Genomic DNA, 27781 nt, shown 5'->3' with positions numbered 1-27781 from the left:
CCTCTTGAGTCTCTGCCCTTCCCTTCTCCTGCTCCCCTTCTGCTGAGAGAAGAGCATTCAGACATTTATCCTCCTACAACCCTGATAACTTCATCAGAAGGGAGGGGAGAGAGAGGGAGAGAGAGAGTGGGGGGGAGAGAATCCTCAGAGAGAACAATGTAGCCTTAAGTACCTTTGCTCAGCTTTTGTCTTTTCTGGTCTTACATGAAGAGACCAAGGCTATAGTTCAGTGTGAGAGGTTATCCCACGTAGGACCCCAGTTCTGGGGCTCTCTGCCCCTGTTCTTGTTTCTGTGAGAGGCTGGCTGCAGCTCATGGAGCCATGTTTTTGTCATGTTCACTGTATCAGGGTTCCTGAATGCAAAGAACAGCCATGGACCCTGGCTAACATGAGTGGAAAATAAATTTCTTAGAAGGCTATTGGATGACTCATAGAATTGGCTGGGAAATGGAGAACCAGGCTTAGAAAGCAGGCAGGAACCAGGGGGCAGGCAGCTGGAGCAGTCTGGTTAAAAGGAGGAACATTGCAGGCATCACATCGTCACCATTGCTCTGCATGGCCCAGAGGGCATGGTTGCATCTGTTGCATACTGCCACAGGTAGAATCTGACTAACTCCTCCTCCTTGCATCATTCATTGCGTCCCGGAAAGAGCATCTCCTTGCAGAGCCTCGGTCACGTGCCTGGGCTTTAGCAGTCTGAAAACTCGGGCAAAACTGGTGGCATATTAATTGGTGGCCCTCTTTCTTGCTCCCAGCTTCCCCTGGCAGATACTCCCCCCAGTGGGAGGGGAAGGGTTGGTCACGGGTCGAGATGCAAAATCATTTTGGTCAAGAGACTTCCACGGGTTTCATGCTGACCCTGTTTGGGCCCATCATTGTATAGCCATCCTTTGGATAGTGTAAGTTATTTCTTTTTAACTCAGTAATCGTTCTTAGTTCCATGTGACTCCCTTGCCCTTGTACCCAACTCTCACTTTGCCGTGTTTCTCTGCAACCTGATTTGAACCTGTTTATTTTGCTGTTTTCGTGACTAAGACCCTTCCCACAGTCTTCATAATTTCAAACCCGTAGTCCTGTATTCTGTCCTTTTTCCAGCTTTGAGGCCTTTGTACACTGGATAAATCTGTGCACTTCGAGCTCAGGTTATCTGTCCTCAGCCGTCCTCTTCTGCTATCTAAACGCTTCATTTGTAAACCATCCTACTCGTAAAAAGTAACTCATTCCAAAAAATCCAGTTTTCCTTTGCATGTTACAAACCTCTAATTTCTGTTATAGTTCATTATTCTCCTCAACTACTAGAGATTTAATTTTTTTCCTTTTTTAAAAAATTTTGGAAATCACTACCCTAAAAAAAGGTTTCAAAGAACCTTCTTCAGTGTTTACCTAAAGTTAGTTTCCCTATAAAATACCAGTGGTATTTTTGTATTTTTTAAACATATACCTACGGTATATGGTATAGGTTAACAAACAGCATATTCTTCTCAGTATTGTTTGAAATGGCAAAATAGAAGTTCTAACTGTTCAATGATAGTGGACAAGCAGAAGGTGTTATGGTATATTAATAAGGTAAGTTACAGAGTTACGTAAATGAGTGAAACAGATCTGTATATATACTGGTGTGGAGCCCTGTCCGTCATGTCCTGGTATGTGGAAAAAAGCAGGGGACAGAAGTTTATGTATGGTATATTATCATTTGTGAAAAAAATGTGTATGCAAAGAATATCTCCAGATGGATATACAAGAAACTAGTAATAGCGATTCCCTCTGGGGAAGGAATCTGTTGGCTCGGGAGGTAAGATGAGAGGGAGAGATTCTTTGCACTGTACACTCAATGTGGTACCAAAATAAAATAAATCCCTTCTATTGGGGGAAAATCCAGAGACAGAGACAAAGACTCTAATAACTTATACTTCATCTGGGAGACGTTGAAAAACTACTCCGTTTAAAGACTTTTGGTTTGTGGTTTAAATATTTTCTGATTTCTCTTCTGGGTTTGATTGCCACAAAAACTTAGAGAAAACAGGATTTTTGGTTTCACTTTATTTCTTTGGAAAGACTGATCTGCGTTTTTGAAGAGCCATACTAGAACATAGGGGTTGGCTATCAAACTGTATCTTCCCTTCTCTGTTACTCTCTCTTCAACGAGTATTTACTGAGCACCAGCAGGCCCACGAGGCCCAGTGCCACACATTGAAGTGGCCTGTATGTTTCATACTCTGATGAGAATAAAGTGGGAGAAAATATACACTTGATTGATCATGATTAATTCTTGCTCCATTGTTCAGGGCATAGTTCTGTGTGATTTTTCTCATTCCAAGTCCTTGGACTTGGACTCCAAGTCCAAGTCCTATACCAATAAAGAGACTTAAGAGTAAAAAGAAAAATCCTTATATGTTCAGGCACATTTACTTCCCAACTGTGCATTTTTTTTTCTCCTGGTATCCCAGTAGGTATCAAACAGTATTTAAAAATGAGGATCCTGGGGCGCCTGGGTGGATCAGTCATTAAGCGTCTGCTTTCGGCTCAGGGCGTGGTCCCAGGGTCCTGGGATCGAGCCCCGCATCGGGCTCCCTGCTCTGCTGGGAGCCTGCTTCTTCCTCTCCCACTCCCCCTGCTTGTGTTCCCTCTCTCGCTGGCTGTCTCTCTGTCAAATGAATAAATTTAAAAAAGTCTAAAAAAAATAAAAATAAATAAAAATAAGGATCCTATTTTCATGTCATAAGCTTTTATAGAACAAATCAAGTAAATAATAAGCTGTAAAAATGTCATTGTAGAAGTTTCTGTTTAAATATTTAAATATGTACGTTTAATTGTATTTCAATATTTTTCACAATTTGCTTAGAATCTGAGGATATCAGCAAAATAATGCTATATGTTTGGAAATAAAATAAATCCTTTAGCCTTTTTTCCCCCACTTGGCACTCTACTGACATCTTGCAATGCTATGAGAATTCAGTTCTTTAATTCTTTTCCAAAGATTTAGACAGCTATTCCCACCTTGAGACGTTTGTAGAGACTAAATAAAAAGAGCAACTGAGACAGAAATATCTGGTACGTCACTCAGTCAGGTCTCAATTGTAATGTCCATCGTCTTTCCACTGGAAGAGGCCAATGAAAAGTAACAAATTCAAGCCGTAAAGGAAGCCGTGAAGAAGCCACTAAGAAAACTACTTGACCACACAAGCCTAAGGAACAGCAGCCCCAGATTCTATAGTACATACAGATAGATATTTCCTGCATTCATTCATGTATTCATCAACGTAGCAGCGAAGAACATGGGCTCCAAAGTCAGAGAGCCTTGGTTATAATCTGGACTTTGTAATTTATTGCTAGTCTGTGACCTTGTTCAAATTACTCAACTTCTCTGTGCCTCAGTTTCCTTATCTGTAAGTCGTACATACTTCATAGGATTTTTAAATATTTGGTCTTTGTGCAGGACCTGGCACACAGTCAACGTTATAGAAGAGCTCGTGAGATTAATAATTATTTGAATAAGTCCGCATTGAGCAACTACAATGGTCCAAGCATTGAGCCAGGCACTTGGGTTACAGTGGTAAATGAGCAAGTCACAGAATCTGCCTCCATACCTTTGAGACTATGGAGAAAGACAATTAAATAAGGATTACAGAGTGGGGCGCCTGGGTGGCGCAGTCGTTAAGCGTCTGCCTTCGGCTCAGGGCATGATCCCAGCGTTCTGGGATCGAGCCCCACATCAGGCTCTTCTCCTGGGAGCCTGCTTCTTCCTCTCCCACTCCCCCTGCTTGTGTTCCCTATCTCGCTGGCTGTCTCTGTCAAATAAATAAATAAAATCTTTAAAAAAAAAAAATAAGGATTACAGAGGGGTGCCCGGGTGGGTCAGTCGTTGGGTGTCTGCCTTCGGGTTGGGTCATGATCCCAGCCAGGGTCCTGGGATCGAGCTCCACGTGGGGCTCCCTGCTCGGCGGGGAGTCTGCTTCTCCCTCTCCCTCTGCTGCTCCCCCTGCTTGTGCTCACTCTCTCTCTCTCTCAAATAAATAAATCTTTAAAAAAAAATAAATAAGGATTACAGCAAATGTGAGGAGTGTTTAGACAAGGAATGCGTAAGGTGTTACGGAAACACAGTGAGGAGCGACATCCCTAGCTTAGGTCAAAGCAAAGTCCGGCTGTTCTTGGAAGTTTTGCAGGCATTGGAAGAGGCAGTATGGCATAGTGGTTAAGAGGCCCTGGGAGGTCCAGCTCTGTGGCTTTGTATCGTGATTCCATCATTTCCTGCTTGTCTGACTTTGAGCAACTTACTTAAACTCTCTGTACTCAGATTTCTCATCTATATTCTCATCTATGGAAATCCTAATTGTACCTGCCTCTTAGAGGCCGGATTAAATAAGTTTACATATCTAAAATACTTAAACAGTACCTAGAATGTTAATATTCTTACCATGTCTTAACAATAAGTAGTATTTGAGTATTATATATTATTACCTAATAATTATTATAACATCACGAAAATAGGATAATGGTATGATACTCTTATAGTTCATCTTGTCTAGCTTTCTTCTTTAGTTTTACCTCCCTTTTTATGAGACACATGAAAATTGTAGAGCATTATGTTTTGCCTGCATCTTTTGCCTAAATCAATAGTATAAACTAAAAGCTTCCTCCTTACTCCCTCTCCTTTTAGGTTTACCTTTTAGTACAAGTTGAAAGGGGACCCTTAAAATTCTAGAAGCTGACAAAAAATAATAAAAAATAAATAAAATTCTAGAAGCTGGAGAAGTGCCCGGCTAACTCAGTCAGTAGAGCATATGACTCTTGACCTTGGGGTCATGAGTTCAAGCCCCACATTGGATGTAGAGTTTGCTTAAAATAAAATTCTAGAAGCTGGAGCCATTGCAGGTACAGATAACGCCAGCATGCCTTATAATGTTATTTGGGCATTCCTCTTCCCAAAAGAGCACTGAACTTGTAGTCAGAAGACTTAGGTTTTATGCTGAGCTGTGTCACTCTCTGGACGGTCTTGGGTAAGTCACTTAACTTGTCTGAGCTTCAGTTTTCTCATCTGTTAAAATTGGAGAAGAATAATTCCTCATTTACCGAGTTGGTATAAAGACAGATGAGATAATGTATGAAGGAAGGAGGACTTCATAACCTGCAGAGGTCCATGCAATTAGATATGCAGTTGATCTCACTTACATGAGGAATGTAAAATAGTCCAACTCATAGAAGCAGACAGTAGAAGTGGTTGCTATGGGGGTGGTGAAGTGAAGGTCAAAGGGTACAAAGTTTCAAATATGCAAGATAAATAAGTTCTGGGGGCGCCTGAGTGGCACAGCGGTTAAGCGTCTGCCTTCGGCTCAGGGCGTGATCCTGGCGTTGTGGGATCGAGCCCCACATCAGGCTCCTCCGCTATGAGCCTGCTTCTTCCTCTCCCACTCCCCTGCTTGTGTTCTCTCTCTCGCTGGCTGTCTCTATCTCTGTCGAATAAATAAAATAAAATCTTAAAAAAAAAAAGATAAATAAGTTCTGGAGATCTGCTATACAGCATAGTACCTCTAGCTAACGATTTGCTAAGAGGGTAGTTCATAAGTAGTTCTTAACACACATGTACACACATGAATAACAATATAATGATTATGGAGGAGGGAGGAAACTTTGGGAGGAGATGAATATATTTATGGCCTTGATGGTGGTGATGGTTTCACAGGTACATACCTATCCCCAACTTCATTCCCAAGTTGTATACATTAAATATGTACAGCTTTTTGTGTGTCAATCATACCTCAATAAAGTGGTAAAAAAAATTAGAAATACAGCACATGCATTTGCCTCTTAAAATATCTGATCTAGTTTTTTTTTTTTTTTAAGATTATTTGAGAGAGAGAAAGAGTGAGAGAGAGAGCATGAGCAGGAGGGAGAGGGAGAAGCAGGCTCCCCCCTGAACAGGGAGCCTGATGTGGGGCTCGATCCCAAGACTCTAGGACCAGGACCTGAGCCAAAGGCAGATGCTTAACGGACTGAGCCAGCCAGGCACCCCCTGATCTAGTTTTCAACACCTCTTGCCACTCTCGTGGCCCATTCCTGTTGCCCAATAAATCTGCAGCCAACTGCCCCAAAGCTTTGGCTACTTACCTCGATTCCGGATCCATCTAGGAGCCTAACTAGGGCTTAAATTGCAAGAGGGGTAGGTTTGTAGGTATGGGAAAGAAACTAAAATTGCTTTCTTCTTTTTCTCCTCTATTTCCTGAAAAACCCTTGATCCATCCATTCAACAAAAGGAACAGAGGTAAGAGAAGTTTTTCTTCCTGTCCCTTATCTGTATTTTTACGGTCCTTTATATCCATCTGTATCGCATGGAGAGTCACGGAGTAATGTAATGTGGTTATGTGTTGATCTCTCTGTTACTCCTACAGACCTCTTTTTAAAAAAATCATTTGTTTTTCATTGGGGGGGTTTCCTCAAAAAATGTTTGTTGGATTGAATTTACCTGAATGGAATGCAACACAATTGAAGCGATTCAGAGCTCAGAGTGTATTTCACACACACAGATCAAGTTATTAATTCAAAAAGAGTTTCAAGGGGGTTAAAAATAGAAAGCTGGATCCAGGCAGTTTTGTTCAGAGAATGTTGGAGATGGTAAAACAGCCTGGCTGCAGGCTAGGGTTTTTGTTATGAGAAAAATGCAAATATGAAGAATTGCAAAACACCACTAGGGAAATGTCTGGGTATTTTTGAACCTTTGGCAGAGATGAATTTTTGTCTGGAATACACGACCTTCCTTTCCCTCATGTCTCTAATCTTAGTCACGGCTTAACCCAGGAGCACATAATAAATAAGCAAAATTTATAGAAATCTTTTTCTAAGCCCTGTTGCCTTGAAATTATGACCTAGCAATTTCTTCCCCCACCAAGAACTCTGAAGTTAACATGGTATATCAATATGTAAACTGCACGTCCTGTCTTTGCCCCCACCGTGTTGATCTAAAATATTGTCTCTCAGTATCAGACTTGACTCATTTTGGGTTCATATTCATGAAGGTCCTATAATAAATAGTTTGTCTATGTGAGAAAACTACTATATAACATTATTTTAAAGGCGTTGTTTGTTTAATTTTGTTTTCAAAATAGGGTAGGGAGAATATTTGGATTCTTAAATTTATTTGAACAAATTCCTGAACTTCACCAGCAAAAAAAAAAAAAGTGAAAATTAGGTACCATTTAAAAAGAAAATCTTCCTAATAATGTATGTTTTAAAATAGTAATATTTAGTGTTGGTGAAGGTTGGAGAATCAGGTACATTCTCTGGCAGAAATGTAAAGTCTTTAAAACAATTTTGCAATTACCTATTGAGAGTATTTAAAGAAATTCATGCATATTAAACTAATAATGTTACTTCTAAGAAACCTTTCTAGGGGATGCGGACAATGTTTCATACACAAAGAGTTTACTGAAGCATTTATATCAAGGTGTTGCCTGTAGGATTGTGGCTAATTTCAGTTTTTTTTTTTTTTAAGATTTTATTTATTTATTCGACAGAGATAGAGACAGCCAGCGAGAGACGGAACACAAGCAGGGGGAGCGGGAGAGGAAGAAGCAGGCTCATAGCGGAGGAGCCTGATGTGGGGCTCGATCCCATAACGCCGGGATCACGCCCTGAGCCGAAGGCAGATGCTTAACCGCTGTGCCACCCAGGCGCCCCCTAATTTCAGTTTTTATTCTTGGCACCATTCTGTGTTTTCTAGATGCTCTGTAACGAGCACGGGTTATTGTTATCAGAGAAAGAGCGTTAAAAATTATGGAGGCTTAGTGAACCTCAGCATAGAGATGAAATATTACACATAGCTAGATGCGGTGAGTGACGGAGTCAGAAGTTTGTCTAAGAAATTCTTGCTTGGAAAGAGCATCACAGAGGATCCAGGGATCAGGGTTCACCTTTGCCAGTTGTAATCTAGAAAATATTTAAGTGCTGAGAACTCAGTAAGCCAAGCTCATGGAAGAATCAGGTTTGAGCATGTTTAAAAGAATGAGAACTTATCTGACTAGCAGGCGAGATGGTCATAAAAGAGATCACCAAGCGTTTAAGGAGGGTGTTAATAACAGCTGATAGCTCTCAAGTCCCACAGCAAGGCAGAACACTGTCTCCTAGAAAGATCGGCCAGCCACCCAGACAGGTCCTCCACCTCTGTGCAGGAAGGTGGAAATTAAGTAATTAATTATTCTTATTCTCATTCATTTATTTGTTTATCCAAGATATTAAGCACCTCTTAAGTGGCAGGCACTGTGCAAGTCCCAGGGGATATACTGGTGAATAATATACCGAGAACCATACTTGAGGCTGAACAAGTTGGGTTTATTAACTCGTTGCTGTGCAGGAGAATACACACCATGGGGAACCGTGGGGCATTTTGGTAAGAGGGTGTTAGAAAGGACTTAAAGGACTTGGGGTTAGGTTAGGTAATTTTGGGAAAGGTCCCAGGAAACAGAGGGTTACTCTGTAACGGGTGCTTGCAGGAAGTGGGGGTGAGTCTATCATTGGACATAGCAGTATATCTTATTTATGCAGAGGCTACAGCTACAATTAGGAAAGAAGTGGCAGTCACTTATATTCACTGAAGGGAAAATATTTGGTATTTTGTAGCTTGAAGAATGTTAATATTTCCTCTGCTCAGATACGATTATGAGTGGTTTTGTTTTGGTCTTGATTCATCATGGTCACAGAATGCCGTTGTCTCATGTTGGTGTTGTGTGATACTGTGATATTGTTTATGTTCATTGGAACTTTATCAAGACCTGGCTGTGAGTGCCGGGCCAGCTCATAGCAACACCAAGGCCTAAGTGATAACATCAGGTCAGTGCCTGGATATCAGGGGACTGCTTTTCTCTTCTCACAAATAAATAAGTAAATGTAACACTTCAGATTATGCTTAGTACTATAAAAAATGAATAGGATGCAATGGTAGAGAATCAAGGTTGAGATGAGATCCATTTGCACAGGTTGATTGAAGATAGCTTCTCTTAGGAAGTTATGTATCAGTCACGACCTGAAGCATGTTGTATTTGCTTATGTATATGTGGATCCTGGATCGCAGTGTAAAATGTATTTCTTTCTTTCTTTTTTTTTTTTAAATAGGCACCACACCCAGCATGGAGCCCAACGCAGGGCTTGAACTCATGATCCTGAGATCAGGATCTGAGCTGAAATCAAGAGTCAAATGCTTAAGCAACTGAACCACCCAGGCGCCCCTAAAACATAGTTCTTTTATTTCTTATTGTGGGTTACTGTTAAAAAAAAAATGATGAAGATAACATGGGTAAAAGAGAGGGAAGAGATTAGGTCCAGCTCACACAAGTCCTTATACACAAGGAGTTCCCATTTTACGTATTAGATTGGTCAATGCAAAATCATTGATCTTCATTTTGACCAATGATTTTACTTGGTTCAACTTAACAATGACACACTGTTAAAGGTTTTAGGCAGGGAAGTGCCAGGACTGGATTTATGTTACAAAAAGACCACCTCAGCTGCTGGGTGGAGGGTAGTTGGGAGGCAGGTGAGGAGGGCAAGGAAAAGGTCAGTAAGGATGTCATTGCTTTGAAACAATCTTGTTCTGATACTCAGTCTTCAGACTGGCTGGCTTGGAAATCTGTTTTGTTAATTACCCATTGGAGTGTGGGCAGTAGGGAATTGACTCATGCTTAAAAAGAATTCATTAAGGGGCGCCTGGGTGGCTCTGTCAGCATCTGACTCTTGGTTTCAGCTCAGGTCATTATTTCAGGGTTGTGAGATTGAACCCCATGGCGGGCTCTGCATTAGTGTGGGGTCAGTCTGAGATTCTTTCCCTCCCTCTGCCCCTCCCCCTGCTTATGTGCTCCTGCTGTCTCTCTAATTCTTTTCTAAAAAAGAATTCATAAGAGATTGATAATAGTAAAATCAGAATGCCAATTTATTAATCCACAGTGAGAAATAAAACTATCAAGCAACTGAATACTTATAATCACTGATTAATGCCATCTCCTTTATGTGAGCAGCTAAATTCAAATCAATAGCTTGTTTGATAAGATTGCAAGAAATCAGAGCAAGGAGAATTAGAGCCACTGGTAACAAACTTTTGTTTACATGACCTCTAGTTGGAAATATATTTTTCCTGAAGACCTAGTTTACATTACACAAAATACAGCTGAAACAAAATTTTACAAATCAGAACATACCCTTATTACTTGTAAGACACTGATATTTTCTGTTACAGTCTATTTTGTATTTTTTTTTTCAGTTAAAAAAGTTGAGGAATACTCCAGTAAATTTATTCCAGGATCTACTAATGGGTCACAAGTTGCAATTTTGAAAATCACTGAGCCAGTTCAATTTTTTTTCTTTTTTTTTAAAGATCTTATTTATTGGGATGCCTGGGTGGCTCAGTGGTTAAGCACCGGCCTTCAGCTCACGTCTTGATCGCAGGGTCCTGGAATCGAGTCCCACATCAGGCTCCCTGCTCAGTGGGGAATCTGCTTCTTCCTCTAACTGCTGCTCCCCCTGCTTGCACACATTCTCTCTGACAAATAAATAAAAATAAGATCTTTCAAATATAATAATAATAAAGATCTTATGTATTCGAGAGAGAGGGGGAGAAGCAGACTCCCCACTGAGCAGGGAACCTGACTCGGGGCTCAATCCCAGGACCCTGAGATCATGACCTGAGCTGAAGGCAGATGCTTAACTGCCTGAGCCACCCTGATGCTCCAGAGTCAGTTCATCTTAATGCTAGTTGGCATCACACTGTGATCATCTAGGTTGGGATGGTGCCCTAACAGTAGTACCCCTAGATTCAGGGCAAGCCTACAGACCCCTCTGCAGCAGCCTCCTGGATTTCATGTCTCACAGCCTTAGGCCATGTCCCAAGGCTCTGTTCCCTTTTGTCCTCCAACCTTCATGGGGGCCTTCCATTGCAGCAGATTCGTCAGCTCAGAGTTGGTTTCCAGTCTCTGCCCAGCTCCTAGGTAATGAGCAACACCTGCTTGAACTGCCCCATTCTCAACCTTGTCTTGTCTTTATCCTTCTGAGTCACATGGCCCTTCCCACTTGGGCTGGGACAGAGGCAGAGAGTGAACCACCTGCCCAGCTAACCAGCCAGTGTCCCAAAGTTTAACTGGGCCGAGTACTCAGGGTCAGCAAATTGAGGTTAGATATAAGAATACAGTTTCACCTCCAGTGGAAGTCCAGGACTGATGGGACCAGTGGAGGACTCTGCAATTAGAGTCATGATTCAAAGTACCCAGGAGCCAGTAAGCCAGCAGTGGCCCCTGCAAGCGAGGTGCCCTCCTGGACGGTCTCCACTTGCTGCCGATTCAAGCTTCCTATCTGAATAGCAACTAGATGCTTCTCAGAGCTCCATTAGGTCACCATGCACGAGCAGGTTAGGGGTGGGGGTGCTGCTGAGATGAGTCAGAGGTCAAGAAAGCCAAGATGGCCCGGTGGGGGGTGTGACCGTCTAGGGAGGCCCAGATTCAGGTGTTCAAACCTCTTTTGGTTGGCCCTAAGTGGAAATGTCCTGCATAACTGAAAGTAGTACTACCTCCCATATCTGCGTTCAAGTCCTGGACTGGTCCTGGTTGTTGAAAGGATTCTTGTACTTACTCCCCAGCCCCACATCTCTAAAACAGGATTATTCCTACTCAAAACTCTCCAAAAAGGGAAGCAAACATTTTGTGAAATTGTGCCTGATAAAATAGTAACAAGATAACAAAATGCCCTAGGATTGGGGAATGAGGTTAAAAAAGAGGTTGTCCTTGGGGAGGTGCTGGGGCCTGCGCCTGCCAGGAGGGTGAGGGGTCATGCGGACCAGGCCCGGGGCCTGGCCAGCTCCACGCCCACTGCGCCCCGCATCCGTGTGGATGCGGTAAATCTGGCGGCCGTGGCACCTGCTTCTTCGGAAGAGGTTGGTGCTTGCCCTGGTTTTTGGGCTATCGCTGTTCGGCTTCCTCACCTGCACCTTCAAGCAGGAGGAAAGGGCGGTGAGGGATCGGGATCTCCTCCAGGTTCCAGGCCATGCCCAGCCCTTTCTGTGGAAAGTGTAGTTTCACCTGGGCTACAGGAGTGGGCATTCGAGGGAAGGACCTCATCACCGACCAACTAGGCTACATTTGTGAAAGGAAGGATTTGCTGGTGAATGGCTACTGTAATGTCAGGGTCCCTGGCACAAAGCAGTCCCGTTGTGACGGCAGCTTGCCCCCAGGCTGCTGCAGAGCTTAGGAGGACTGCAAGGCCTGCTGCCTGCAGCCCAACAAGCTACTTCTCGAGAGCTCCCTGCACCCAGCAGCCCAGACATTCTAGAACTTCTGCATGGCGTTGAAGATCACTTTGAATTGTGTTTGGCCAAATGCAGGACCTCATCCCAGAGCGTGCAGCACAAGAACACCTATAGGGACCCCATAGCCAAGTTTCACTATGGACAGAGCCCTCCCGAGCTCGCTCTTCCCTGAATGACGGGCATGGAGGACTTTGCAGGGGGAAGGTGCTCCCAAAGCACTTGTGGCCTGAAGCCATGCTCCAGCATTCTCTAGTCTGCTTGGAAGAAGAGAGATACCACATGGAAGCGTTGGCTTTGGCCAGTTCTTGGGTTGTGCTCAGACCTTACGCTCTACTGGGCTCTCTCACGTGCAACTGTTCTGTAAAGCGGCTTGGAAACGCCAGTGGGTCACATTCAAGAACAAATAACAGGCAAGCTTATAGAGGTGTTGGCACTCCGGGACACCTCTATCATCGAAGATTCATCGAACCCAATAAATAAAGTTATTTATTGGATTTCTTTGGAGTAGTGTGAAATGATAGTGTTATTTATATAGGAAGATGCCGTGCCATGAATTAAATATATTCAGGGACACTTATCTTCCCCAAGTAGTTTGTCCCCCTAAATAAACTTTCTCAGAGGGTGAAGTGTCTGGCAATCGTTTTTTAATGTCCGATCCAAACATCTATTTAGTTTGCACTGGACTTTTTGGATTCTATGTGCATTCGCGATGCTAAATCAAACTTTGTAAGTGAAAGAAATGTGCATGTCTGGATGTTTTACCATCCCGTTCTTTTTGGTACTCAGTCTGCTGGATGAGTCTGTCTTATGTGGGTTGGCACTGGTATCAGCCTTTCTTTGGAGCTTATTTGAACTCTTGAGCAATGTAACAGATTTAATGCGAAAACAGCTTATAAAAAAAAAGTTTACCTCGCAAATTCACGATTCATTCATTCAGCTGTCCGTTGAGCCAGGTACTTCAGCTAGTTGCTGAAAGTTAGCTGGAGAGGAAGTTGGTCTCCACTCTCATACTCGTAAGTCAGTTTCATTAAACAATTAATTTGCCAAATAATGTGAGAGCAAAATTAATCATGATTATAAACTAAAATAGTGATTACACTTTTGCATGAAATGGTCATTTGCTAGAAATCTGTCTTAGTCCGTTCAGGTTGTTATAGCAAAATATCATAGACCGGGGCGCCCGGGTGGCTTGGTTGGTTAAGCATCTGCTTTCTGCTCAGGTCATGATCCCAGAGTCCTAGGATTGAGCCCCGCCTGCATTGGGCTCCCTGTTCAGTAGGGAGTCTGCTTCTCCCTCTCCCTCTGTACCTCTCCTCTGCTCATGCTCTCTCTCTCAAATAAATAAATGAAATTTAAAAAAATATGATAGACTGAGTGACTCACAAACAGCCAAAATTTATTTCTCAGTTCTGGAGGTTGGGAAGATCAGGGTGCCGGCATAGTCAGGTGAGGGCTGTCTTTCAGGTTACACACTTTGCATTGCATTCTCATCTCGTGGAAGGGGTGTGCTAGCTCTCCGGAGCCTCTTTTATAAGGGCATTAATCTCATTCACCTCCTAATACATCACGTGGGAATTAGGATTTCAGTATATGAATTTGGGGGGAAACAAATACTAATAGCATAAGAAATCCTAAGAGACAGAGTACAAATGTGTTATAGAAATTGGAAGACCAGGGGCGCCTGGGTGACTCAGTCGTTAAGTGTCTGCCTTCGGCTCAGGGTGTGATCCCGGCATTCTGGGATCAAGCCCCACGTCGGGCTCCTCTGCTGGGAGCCTGCTTCTTCCTCTCCCACTCCCCCTGCTTGTGTTCCCTCTCTCGCTGGCTGTCTGTCTCTGTCAAATAAATAAATAAAATATTTAAAAAAAAAAAAAAAGAAATTGGAAGACCAAGTCCAATCCAGAGACAAGAGTGTGTCCCAATCTCGTCAAGAGGTTGCCAATTAATTCTGGGAAAAAAATGAACCACAAACAAAGCAAAAATTTGTTAACAGAAACAGAATGGTCTGTCTTCTTGGGAAAAGAAAAGCAAGAGATCTAGATTTGTGACTGCCAGTGTCCTGTGGAGGGAGGGTTAGCCTATCCAAAGATTTCTGCTGATCAATATCAGTGGGTAAACATACTAGAATTCTCTTTGCCATTTACTCTCCTGAAAACAATTAGTAAGAGTCAGTCCCTCTATGATAGAAAAGAAACTGCTAAAATTGAATTCTTATTTTTATTTATTTATTTATGTTTATTCTTTTAAGTATTCTGTTTATTTGAAAGAGAGCAAGTGAGCACAAGTAGGGGGAGGGCCAGAGGGAGAAACAGACTCTCCCCTGAGCACGGAGCCCAGTGTGGGGGTGATCCCAGTACTCCAAGATCATGACCTGAGCCAAAGTCAGATGCTTTAACTGACTGAGCCACCCCACTGCCCCAATTTTTTATTTTTATTTGTTTTTATTTACCTTTTTGAAAATAATCTCTACACACAACACGGGGCTCATACTCTTGACCCCAAGATCAAGAATCACGTGCTCCCCCGACTGACCCAGCCAGCCACCCCTAAAATTGAATTTTTAAAGCCCAGTCTCTTTTTCCAGTCTCTATTTCATTATCCTTTCTATATATTGCTGAATTTGTTTTGCTGTTTTTAGTAGTTTGTCCTATTAAGGATTTTGGCATCTATGTTCACAAGTAAAATTGGCCTATAGTTTTCTTTTATTGTAGTGTTTTTGACTTTATCAAGTTAATAATGATCTCAAAATTAACTGGAAAGTGTGTGCTCCTGTTTTCTGAAAAGATTTCATACAGGATTGTCATCATTTCTTAAGCATTTGCCAACATTCACCAAGTAAGTCATAGAGGTCTTGAATTTTCTTGGGAGAATGGTTCATCATTACAAGCTCAATTTCATTAACGCATAAAAAGCTATGTGGGTTTTCTATTTTGGAAACTTCTGTCTGTTAGGGAAAATTGACCATTTCATTTATGTTGTCAAACATATTGGCATGAAGTAATTCATAGTATTTCCTCGCTATCCTTTATTTTTAAATTTTTAAAATTCATTTATTTTTTAGAGTGTGTGAGTGCGTGTGAGCGCACAAGCAAGGGGGAAGGGGCAGAGGGAGAGGAAGAGAGGGAATCTTAAACAGGCTCCAAGCCCAGTGCAGAGCCCAACCTGGGGCTTGATCTCAGAACCCTGAGATCAAGAGTCAGATGCTTAACCGACTGAGCTCCCTAGGCCCCCCAACCTTGCTATCTTTTAAATGCATGTAGCATCTGAAGTGACACTTCCTCCTTCTCGATATTGACAATCTGTGTTCTTCTCCCCTTTTTTCTTGATCAATCAAGCTAAAGATTTATCAATTTTATTTTATTTTTTCCAAAGAACAAATGGTTGATTTCATTGGCTTTCTCTTTCTTTTTCCAGTCTCTATTTCATTGATTTCCACTTATTTATTGTTTTCTCCTTCCCCATACATTTACTTAGATTTGCTTTTCCAAGAGACATAATTTTCATTCAATTTGAAATATTTGTTAATATTGCTTGTGGTTTTTTTCTTGGACCCTTCTCGGTATTCTTTGTCTCTCAATCTAACTCTGCCTTGTATACCGACTTTTTTCTCCTGTACCATGAGTCATTAAACAAATATTTATTGATCATCTACCATGGGGTATTACATACTGTTCTAGGTACTTAATGACGTAGAACTGTATACTTAAAAAATGGTTAATTTTAGGTTATGTATATTTTACCACAATAAAAAATAATGAGTACCCAGCCTTGTTCTAGGTACTATAAAGATGTAATTTTATTGAAACCAAGAAGCAACAATATTTCAATGCTGGATAGTACCTTTTTTTTCTTAAATTACGTTTAAAAAATGATTACCTTGCTTTGCATTCGTCACACTTGTGGCTGGAGATTGAAATCTTAAAATCACAGTAAATTCAACTCCGATTTCCTGCACCCACATCAATTTTCTATCTAATTTTAAAAGCGTTTAGTCTTATTACTACTTATGTGCTTATTAAATGTGCAATTTAATATGTATAGGGTTGTGTAACATGGTTGAGTTAATACTACTGTGGGAGCCTCATTAATAGAATTCACAGATGCTAAACTATTATAGTACTGCATTCATACATCTTTATCAGACACTCTTATTCCATGGCTCCTTTTTCTTTTCTTTAATCCCCATACTTTACCCTCATTACTCTTTGGTCTGATCGTCCTTATTACTACAGCTGAATGTCTTTTAAGTGTTTTATGTTAAATTCATATTTCACTGAATCTTCACATCATTATAAGGAAAGTATTTCTATTTTACTAGAAGAGGAATCTTAGGCTGAGAGAGGTTGAATAACTTACTCAACTCTCCCACAGTAAGTCACAGGAAAAGTAGAAATCTAGATTCCAGGCAAGCTGTCTTAGAAGTCTCCCCTCCACTGTGCCAGCACGCTGTACCTTACACTGTGTATCAGTCTCTTCCTGAATCTCAAGGGTTCCTGGAAGTGGGAAGGAAATCCCAAAGCCAAACTGAAGCAGAGAAATGACCCCACACAACAGCTTCATGTTAATCTGGAGTTTTCCTTAAAGTCTCTTTCTCTGACTTATCTAGTTTGCACTTGTCTGCACTAGGAAATATTTCCTATTGTCCTTTGTTTCTGAGTTTACATCATGTCCTGAACAGTGCGGTAGTTTATTTCAATTAATGGTTTCTTGTTCCTTGTACATAGTTTCTCTTGGAGTGTTCTTCTGATGGGATGGATGCTGTGCTCTGTCAGCACCCTCAGACAGCACTCTGCTTTCCTCAGTAACACCCCACTATCCTTCACACTTGTGCCCTGCGAATGCCCAGAGTACAGTCCAGACTCCCAATCAGGTTTAAAAAAACAAAACAAAACAAATCAAAACTTTACCACCAGCACTTTTCCACTACTCCTCGTTTTCCTGTTCTGTGTCAGGCACGTTTTGTCAGGACCAAGTTGCCACACATGCCAATATGGAAGCCTCTCAAGGGGATTAGCTGGAGCTAATTAGCTCCCTAGCTGGATCTGTGGTGTTCTTCACTAGAGGAAATGTGGAGTACCCTCTCCCCTCAGGTCTGTGCTGGTAGTCCATACATCAGGGAAAGAGGGTCCTGGCTTTCTTACCCTAGAGTATTCAGGGGCTGGCGAGAGAGGTGGTGGTTTATGAAGCTGTCTTCGAAGATTCCACAGTTTAGTCTGGCAATGAGTAGAAGACAGTGGCATGACCTTTCCTCACCCTTAGTCATTCAGGGAGCGTCTATTGGGTACCTATTGGCACCTCTACTCCTCTGTGTGGAGCTTTCAGTCCAGAGGGATAGACAGAAAGAGAGAGACAGAGAGAGAGGGTGCACACAAGTGGGGGGAGGGGCAGAGGGAGAGAGAGAGACAAGCAGACTCCTGGCTGTGGGGCTCGATTCCAGGAGCCTGAGATCATGACCCAAGTGGAAGTCAGATACTTAAGATTAACCGACTGAGCCACCCAGGCGCTCCTACAGGAGGGCATTTAATCTAGCCTCAGGTAAGAGTGGGGTGGGGGGAGGTGATTTCCTGAGAGGACCAACCAGATAAAGAGGCTAACGAAGAGAGTGCCAACAAAGATTCAGAGGGAAGGAGGATGTGATACAGTCGCTGGAGGGAATACCCCATGAAGAAAGGGGCTGCACTGATAAAGGGTCTTGGGAAGGTGAGGGGCTGAGAATGTGTATCTTAGTCGCTACAGCAGTCACTGAAGAAGAGCCTAAGTGAGTGGATGTGAGATTAAATTGAAGAGGCCTCTAGAAGCCTGGTCATGAACAGCCTTGTAGGCCGTTCTAAGAATTGCACTTCACCTCAGGCCGGTGACAAGGATGTGGAGGGTGTTGGGGAGAGGATGAAGTAATCCTTCTGGTTATGGTGTGAAATGTAAGTCAAATAAGAGACCAGAGGCAGGAAGACCCATTAGGAGGCTAGTGGGGTGATACGGCCTGTGAAGGGGAAGCTCTTCTACAGAGCCTACTTGATGCATTGGGTTGTGCATCTCCAGGGAAAAATCTAGGGCAAATTTGTTTCCTGTTCCACCAGAGACCACTTGTACTCCAAGGCCAGTGGTTCTTCAACTGCAAACTTAACTGGCCACTGGCTGGGGTCAACACATACACATAGCAATGAATCTGTTATGCCTTGGGGTCCTCCACTGGGCAGGATATGGAAAATCATACAACTGGAAACCTATCTGAATTTCTAAGCCTTGTCCAGAGAAGGTGTTGCAGCTCTGTAGGTATCAAACCTTGAACTTCATCACTTTGTCACTGGCATATTCCCCCATTTTCTGTCCTCATACACTTTCACGACCCTGTAAAATCCTGTACATTCAAGTGCTACCTCCATCGTGTAATTTTACCTAATTTTCATTTCCCAGACTCCAAATAAGAAATAACTGTCCTTATTTTAAGATCCCAAAGCATTTTGTGTATACGTTTAAAACTCAACTAGTAGGGGCAGTGAGGGAAGTTACAAATAATGGATCAATTTGATTGGGGCAGAGCCCTACCCCTAACCCCAGAGAAACCACACATTGTTTAATTGCTACATGTTTCCACATTTGCAGTACACTTTTTAAAAGAATTTATTCATTTGAGGGGAGGGGCAGACAGAGAGGGAGAAGCAGACTCCCTGCTGAGCAGGGAGCCTATGTGGGGCTCGATCCCAGGACCTTGGGATCATAACCTGAACTTAAGGCAGACGCTTAACCGACTGAGCCACCCAGACGTCCCTGCAGTACACTTTTTTTTTTTTTAAGATTTAATTTTTTTAAGTAACCTCTACACCCAACGTGGGGGTCAAACTCACAACCCCAAGATCAAGAGTCGCATGTTCTACTGACCAAGCCAGCCAGGTGCCCCTGCAGTGCACTTTTGGCTAAACTAGTTTTAAGTAATTTACTATACCTCCATTTAGCACTTATTTTGCCTTAGAAATAATTGATTTTTATTTAACAAACACTCATATAGTACAGCTTCTTAAAAATTCTTCTGTGAGGGTACTAATATTATCATCCCCATTTAGAGATGTGGAGACTGATTCACCAAGGAGGGTTTCACAGCTAAGTGAAGGAAAAAGAATTTGAGCCCAGGAAGCTGGGCTCTAGGGTCTTTGCTATGAACCACAATTCTATGTGCCATCTCTCTGCCAGTAGGTCATGGAAGCACCAAGCTCTGGGAACTGTTTTTTCTGATTTGTACATGCAAGCCAGAGATGGGGCAGGAGCAGAGAACATAAATATAAGAAGACAGAGTTGCTTTCCTGGAGTAAATCAGTTTTCTTGGTTTTGTTTGTTTGTTTTTGGGGAGAGGGGCAGAGGGAGAGGGAGAGAGAGAATCTTAAGCAAGCTCCATGCCCAGTGTGAAGCTCAACGTGGGTCTACATCTCACAACCCTGAGATCATGGCCTGAGCCAAAATCAAGAGTCAGACGCTTAACCGACTGTGCCACCCGTGCCCCAAATCAGTTGTTTATTGAACATAACAAATCACAAAATTGTAGCTTAAAGCAATAGCTGTTCACTTGCTCACAATTTTGCAATCGGGGCTGGGCTCACTTACCAGTTGCAACCAACTGGTGGCTCAGCTAGGACTGGAGGATCCAAGGTGGCCTTATTCATATCTGGCATCTCAGCTAGGATAATAGGAACAGCTGGAGGCTGGCTAGGTTTCTCTCCTCATGGTCTTTCATCTTCAGGGAGGCAAGCTCAAGTCTCCTTATGTGATGTTCAGGGCGCCAAAAGAGGAAAAGCGGAAGCAGCAATGCCTCTTCAATCCTTGGAACTTGCCCAACATCACTTCCACTGCATTTTTTTGGCCCAAGCAAGTCATAAGGCCCACCCAGATTCAGTGTGGTAGATGATGACACACTAGCTTGAATTCAGGGACATGTGATTCATTGGGGGCCTTTTAATAACAGTCTACCACAAGAAGCTAACAGTTTTAGTTGAGAGACAGTCATCACAGCACATAGCACTGTAATGGGGTGGCTAATAGTACAATAGGGATGTAGGGAAAGAAACCTCTGAATTGGTCCCCTGAGTTAGTTGGAGTAATCAAAGATATCATCAGGGAGGCAGCATTAACACAGGCCTTCAGACTTGGAAGATGGGTTATATTTGGGAGGCTAATTTAGTGGGTGGTCAACAGGATAGGGAAGGGATGGAAGGGTGTTCCAGGCATGTAGAACAACAGGTGCAAAGACATTCATTCATACACGGTACAAAAAAGCATGTTGTACTTGGGGAATAGAAAATAGTTCAGAAGGATCAGCAAAAAGAGAACTTGAGAAGAGTGAGGGTGAGGAGGTTGAAGAAGAAGGCTGAACTAGATCAGGAAGTGACATGAGTTCCTTGCTAAGAAGTTTTCAAATATTACCTTTGGGTAAGAGCTCATTGATGAATTTTGATCAGGGCAAGTACAGGATCTGATCTGTGTCTTTGAAAATCACTTTGGGGTGGGTGCGCCTGGGTGGCTCAGTTGGTTAAGCATCCTATTCGTGATTTTGGCTCAGGTCATGATCTCATGGGTCCTGGGATCGAGCTCTGCATGGGGCTTTGTGCTTAGCGGGGAATCTGAGATTCTCTCCCTCTGACCTTCCCCCCACTTGCACATATGCTCTCTCTCTCAAATAAATAAATCTTAAAAAAAAAAAAGAACATCATTTTGGGGTCCATGAGAGGAGGATGAGATGGAAATCAGGAAGACCTGTGAGAGGCTATTGCAAAATACAAGTTAAAAAGATGCTTGACCTGAAGAGAACAATGGCATAGGGAACCGAGCAAAGAAAAAGGGTTCCAGAAATATCTATGAGATAGAATGAGTAAGATTTGGCCATTGAAGGAAGCATATGGAATGACTTCCAGATTTCTGACTTTTGACAATTGAGTGGATGCAGCTGGCAGAATCTTAGGAGGAAAGTGCTAATTTACGTTTGGGGTTAGTTGATTAGGTGATTCTGAGATGACTGTATGACAATCAGTAGACATGTGGAGTAGACATGCTGGATATGCAGATCTGAAGCCCAGGAGAGAGGACTGGACTAGAGATTCAAATACAGAATTCATCAGCAGACGGGGTAGTACGAAGCAGTAAGATTTCCCAGGGAAAGCGTGTAGAATGAGGAAATAGAGACCGAAAGGAAAGACCTACTTTTAATGGGTGAGAGGAGGAAGAAAAGTCCATACAGAAAACTTAAGAACTAGAAAGATAGGACGGGGGCGCCTGGGTGGCACAACGGTTAGGCGTCTGCCTTCGGCTCAGGGCGTGATCCTGGCGTTGTGGGATCGAGCCCCACGTTGGGCTCCTCCGCTGGGAGCCTGCTTCTTCCTCTCCCACTCCCCCTGCTTGTGTTCCCTCTCTCGCTGGCTGTCTCTATCTCTGTCAAATAAATAAATAAAATCTTTAAAAAAAAAAAAAGAAAGAAAGAAAGATAGGAGGAAAACCAACAGGGATGGTGTGCCACAAGTCAAGGGGGAAAAGAATTTCTAAGAAATTCAGAGAAGTGCTGATGAGGTTGGCAATTGGTCATTAGTGACCATCCCGAGAACAGTTTTAGGGGAGTTATGATGGCAATATCTCTATTGCTATGGATTGAGGAACCTGTGAAAGAATCTTTGTAAATGTGTTGGTGGGTGAGGGGGAGTGGCAGGAAGTTGAAGTGTTCCTTCATAGAAAGCAAAGTGATCTGCTGAGAGGTAAGTGTGTGGGCCTATGAGGGCGGAGGGAAGGAGGGCTTGTAATAGTTGTCCTGAGAAAGAAAACCTTTAGATGCCACTCTCTTTCAAGTTTCTGCTCCATATTTTTCTCCCTTTCATGCTAAACTTCAGGAAATACCACTTTGCCTTTTCATTTTCTCTTCCCCTTCACTCCTTAAAACCACTTTCATGGTAGTCTGGCATTTGTGTCTATATAACAATGACTTTCAAAAAAAATCGCCAGTGACTCTTGTGTTCCGCCTCATGTACATTGTGTCACTCAATACTATTTGTTCAAAAGAATGAACATGCCTGCTCTGATTGTGTCTAAATTATGTAATTCTGATTTCCAACAATGAAGCAGAAATATAAACTCTTATCTCCTCCCAACCTCAGTGGAATGTTGGAGTTGATAAATTGAGATTTTAAGGCACAGGGAACGTCTCTGAGATAGGTAGCTATAATTAACATCATTTTAATGTTGTAAATAGGGTGGTTTCGGGGATTAAATGAGATAACATAATTATTACATTGTCTGATAATGTCAAATTTGTAATAAACATCTGGCATATGATAGTAAATGGTAATGACTCTTTATATTTTAGCTTGAAAATCAGCAAACTAAAGTTTAGTAACTAAAAAAAGAAGATCCAGCTATTTGGGGGCCCAGGGTGGCTCAGTCAATTAAGCGTCTGCTTTTGACTGGGGTCATGATCTCCAGATCCTGGGATCAAGCCCCATGTAGGTTTCCTGCTCAGCCAAGAGTCAGCTTCCCCCTCTCCCTCTGTTCCTCCCCCTGCTCCTGCTTTCTCTCTCTCTTTCAATTAAGTAAATCTTAAAAAAAAAAAAAAGATCCAGCTATTTGGGGGTGCCTAGGTAGAAAAAATATTTGGTATTTATGACATAGTATGTTTGGAAATTTCTGCAAAATTATCTCCCCTGTTAGGGGTGGAGTACAGGGATTGGCCATGTGATTGAAGCTGAGCATTCATTATTCTACTTTTGTATACATTTAAAAATGTCACAATAAAGAGTTATGATTTGTTTCACTTGGATTTGTTTCAATCTATGCAACTATGTTGACGCAACACACTTAGTATATTGAAATGTAATGAAAACTTAGTTTGTAACTGATAAATGGCTTTTTGAGATTTATATACCTTACACCCCACTCCACTCCTCAAAGAGAGGAATGCAGGGAAGGTTTAATTTGACATGGAGATAATGACTTGAATTGACGGCTTTTATAATATCATAAATAGCCTTAATTTCAATAATTAGTCTCGTTGTCTTATTGTTCCACCTAAACTTTACTTATCATTGAAAAAGAAACTACAAGGACCAGAATGCACTGCACGACTAACGTCATATCGAGGACCTCGCATCTCCCGAGCTGGTTGCCTTCGCCCAATTTGAGAATAACGCGGCGAGAATTGACGTCTGTGACCTACAGCAGATTTTCAAGTCTTTGTCCCCCTGAGTCAGTTGAGAGTGCCATTCCGAGACAGCGTGGTACCTTTCTGTTCAGGCATGGCTTCGGGCAGCCTCACCCTTTTCTGGGGCTTCCGTGCGACAGGAGGGCTCCGTTAGTGCGCCTCCAAGATGGCGACGCTGTTGGCGGTAAATTCGGGTAAGGGCGGCCGGGGCAGAAAGGAAACAGTCGGGCAGGGCGATGGTTGGTTCTTTAGGGAGAGACCCGGACTGTGAGGTTCCTCGCAGTCCAGGCCTTCACTTCTGTATCGTGCTTGCTTTTCCCTCGCTCTGGGCCTAGAGTCCCACCCCTCTCCAGTTTGAATGGCGCGCGTCGGCGCTGCAGCTCTAGCCCTCGAGTTGGGGTTCAGGGTGGAGGTACGGAAGCTTGGTCCCCTGGAACCCGGCTTGCAGTTTCTTGCAGTCAGAGACTGAGCTTGGTCCCTTCAACTCCCCACCCCATTATGTGTCTTTGGCCCGGATTTCTCCAAGATACACAAGTCTCTGACAGTGAGGCCAGAGGACCGGAGATAATTTTTAGGCACAAGCACAGGCTGAAAACTCGCACGTCAGAGTAGGCAGCACAGCCCCTTATGGATGTTGCGCGGTCTTGTAGGAAGCGAGGGTCTTTGATTATGAAGACTGCAACCTGGAAGGTGGCTGGAGAGGGGGTGCCACTGGCTCAGCACATCACTCTGAGCTCTGCGCATGTGGCGCGTCCCTGTATACTCTGCCTTTGGAGCGGTAGATCTTCCGGGCAGGGTAGAACCAAGAAGGTAGTAGATTCTGGAGGATTTGGGGTAGGTTCTCTTTTGGTGATTCACAACCTTGGGCGGTACCGTTCCGAGAGGCTTTTGAAAGAGTGGGTGCATTTTGATTGTCACAATTCCTGGCGCCTAATGGGCGGGGCAAGGATGCCAAAAGTCCTGCACAGGGCAGAATGGTCTTGAAAACGGAGGATTTCCTGCTCAGAATGAGGTGCAGTTAAGCTTCTTAGATTCAATTTTAAGAGCATGTCTGTGTGGCAAATGCTGGTAGAGAGTCTCACTCAAGAGTATTATTTACTGGGGGCATTTCCCCCTCCCTGTCTCTGTGCAGTCTTTTTTTTTTTTGCGGGGAGGGGGGGGAAGTGCTGGTTCTACATTCCACAGGACTGGTATTCTTGTAAAGTTGTCTAAATCTGAATTTTGCAAATCAAGCCATTTCAGAAACACTGTCATAAATTATTTTATAATGATGAAGGATTATGTTTACTGAGCATCTGGTTATGTCCCAGGCATTGGACTAAGTGTTGTACTTTCATTATCTCATTTAACCCCCTTTGTACAGCTATGGAGTAGCTGCTATTAAGTACCCCAGTCTACAGATTGGGAAATAAAGGCTTAGGGTAGTTAATTAATGACCCCAAGGTTATACACCTAATGATTGTAAGCCAGTCTTAGGTGCTTAAACTACTTAAGCACAGCCTAATTCATTTTATTACATCAAAATTTCATATATATGAATGCTGGTCATGAAGTTATGTTCTAAATATTCCTGTCCCGGTCTCCTACCCAGATGTAATCTTACAAACAAGGGTTGCATCTTATATGTGTGGTTATATACTGTTCTTTGGTACATATCCTAAGTTATTATCATTAAACATAAATCATTGAAGGAACAAGGAAAGGGAGTTACCAACAACTGAAAGAATATACATTGTATAATAAGGCCTTGTGACAGGAGTGTTTAATTGATAACATAGAAAGGAAACATTTTTCGCAGCTGAGTCAGGAGAATATATGTATATTAAACTTCCTAGGGTAGCAGCCTGAATGTCCATAGATGGACGAGTGGATAAACAAAATGTAGTATATACATACAATGGGATATTATTTGGCCTTAAAAAGGAAATCCTGTCACATGTTACAACATAGATAAATCTTGAGAACATTGTGTTAGGTGGAGTAGGCCAGTCACAAAAAGATAAATAGTGAATGATTCCACTTATATTTGATACCTAAAGTAGTCAAACTCATAGAAACAAAAAGACTGTTGGTTGCCTGAGGGAAGGGAGAAATGGAGAGTTGTTTAATGGGTACAAAGTTTCCATTGTGCAAGATGAAAAAGTTCTGAACATCTGTTGTACAACAGTGTGAATGCACTTAACACTACTGAACTGTACACTTAAAAATGTTTAAGATAGCGAATTCTGTGTTGTTGTTTTTACTACAAATCAAAAAAAAAAAATCAAACATCTTATAGTTGTGGACAGGGAAAAATAAAGGTTGTAGAATCTAAGACCTTTGCTTGAGTTTTAGCCGCGTAATTTTCTGGTATTGTGACTTGTATCATCCGAGCCGAGTAGACCTACAAGCTTGTTAGTAAGCAACCATTGACACTGATTGGCAGGCCTTCTGTGGCAGTCTGGTCGCCCCTGTCCTGTTCACAGCAGTGACTATTTCAGACTTTTTCCTGATCAAATCTTTAACTTCCAACTGACCCCACAGCCTCCTAGTCACAGAGAAAATAGAAGCCAATAGGCATGAATGCTCTTTTTTCACCCTCAGACCTGTAAATCTAGATATATCTATACCCTTTTTAGCCAGTTTCCCTTTGTCTAAGTTAAAGCCCACCCTCTATGCCCTTCTCCCTACTACCCCTTCTCTCTCATATATTCACCTCTTTTTCTTGCTCCTTTTCTTTCCACTAACCTCCCCTTTTGATCTTGATCTCATGCCTTTTCCCAGTTACTATCCTCTTGCTCCTCTTCACAGTCCTTTCAAAAGATATGTCAAATAGCGTTTCTATACCTCTTCTTCCTCTACTCACTCTAGTCTCTTCCCATTCTCTTAAGCAGCTTTCAGTAAGGTAAATATACTTTTCTATTTCATTAAGTACCTCAGACTTTAAAAATCTTTATCTTGTTTGATCTTTTAGGGCAAAGACCAAAATCCTTAATATGGGCTAGGGAGCCCTGCTGCTATGCCAGTTGTCTCCCTTACCATACCCTTGTTTCCTATACTCCAGTGCTCTTGGCTTTTTCAGTTCTTTGAGATGGCAGTGTTCCCTCTTACCATGGGAACCCACATGCTGTCCTCTCTTTCTGGGTATATGTTCTCACCTCCTCCCTTCAGTGAACTCCATTCTTGATCCTTCAGATTTCAATTAATGATCACTTCCTCAAGGAATCCTTTGCTTCCTTGACCTCCTTGACTTGGTCATATTCCCTCATTCTGTAATCGCTTGCCCTGGGTACCTCTCCTTCAAAGCACATGTCAAGTTGGATATTACCCTTTCATCTGAATATATGATTACTGTGTTTCATCCCTACACTGTAAGCTCACCAGTACCTACTACATGATAAATGAGTGAATGAATGTGATTTGCTGAAGGTATTCCTAAACATTAAAGAAAATATTTCTCAAATGAACAAATCACTTATGTTAAAAATACATATTTAGTAATTCAGAAGAACTAATAGCCTCTTTTCATTTGTAATCATGGAAAATTTATGAAAATTAGCCAACCAAAGACAAACCAATGAAAACTCTTTGTTGCAGTTACCTTCTGTGATGTGTTGATGTTAATGATAGACTAAGGATGCCAGGATACATGGGTTTTTTGGTAGAGTTTTGACCAGTTACTGGATGCCTCTTGGTTTCATAAAAGGATGGGGGGGATAGAATTTTTCTATATAACACAGTCAGCTTATAATGCTACGTATGTTTAATACAAAGAAATTTATTCGTTCTTCAGAGGTTCAGTTGCATATTGTTACCTTTATTTTTTTTAAGATTTATTTATTTTTATTTGAGAGAGAGAGTGCATGTCTGGGGGGGGGCAGAGGGAGAGAGAGAATCCCAAGCAGACTCCCTGCTGAGTGCACAGCCCCACTCAGGGCTCAGTCCCTTGACCCGAGATCATGACCTGAGCTGAAATCAAGAGTTGAATGATTAACCAACCGAACCAACCGAACCAAACCGCCTCAGTATATTGTTATTGTTAAAGAAGAGAATTTACTTTGGTCAGCTCTTTGTCAGAATTTTTAAATACCTGTGGTAAGGCAAGTTTCAGATTTGCCTAGAAGTTGTTTTTGATACCTTTCATTCTTTTTTTGTTTTAAGATTTTATTTTTAAGTAATCTGTACACCCAATGTATGGCTTGAACTCACAACCCTGAGATCAAGAGTCACATGCTCTACTGACTGAGCCAGCCAGGCTCCCCATGATACCTTTCTTTTGTACCCTGTGACAATCAGTTACTAGTTCTGGCTCTTTTCTACTAACAGGCCTTTTCTTGTGGTTTTACTGCCCTCATCCT

The 27781-nt window shown here is 42.3% G+C and overlaps 1 protein-coding gene and 1 pseudogene across 2 annotated transcripts in view; both read left to right on the top strand.

The window, feature by feature from the left end:
- The first annotated feature begins 6128 nt into the window (after positions 1-6128).
- NUP205 (nucleoporin 205) overlaps positions 6129-27781 on the top strand; it is a 95065-nt gene continuing 73412 nt past the window's right edge. The window contains exon 1 of one of the 2 annotated variants that reach the window (XM_045792582.2): positions 6129-6259. In XM_045792582.2, the coding sequence (XP_045648538.1) occupies positions 6172-6259 (88 nt within the window). In that variant the 5' untranslated portion in view covers positions 6129-6171. Of the gene's footprint in view, positions 6260-23489; positions 23639-27781 lie in introns of those variants that run through there. The other variant, XM_045792583.2, reaches the window with a different exon arrangement.
- LOC123789491 (SREBP regulating gene protein-like) lies at positions 9768-12449 on the top strand (annotated as a pseudogene).

This window comes from Ursus americanus, chromosome 3 (genome assembly GCF_024610735.1).
Source record: "Ursus americanus isolate L20-20 chromosome 3, mUrsAme1.1.p, whole genome shotgun sequence".
Taxonomy (NCBI): domain Eukaryota; kingdom Metazoa; phylum Chordata; class Mammalia; order Carnivora; family Ursidae; genus Ursus; species Ursus americanus.
The sequence above is the reverse complement of the archived record's forward strand: the minus strand, read 5'-3'. Positions and strand labels throughout refer to the sequence as shown.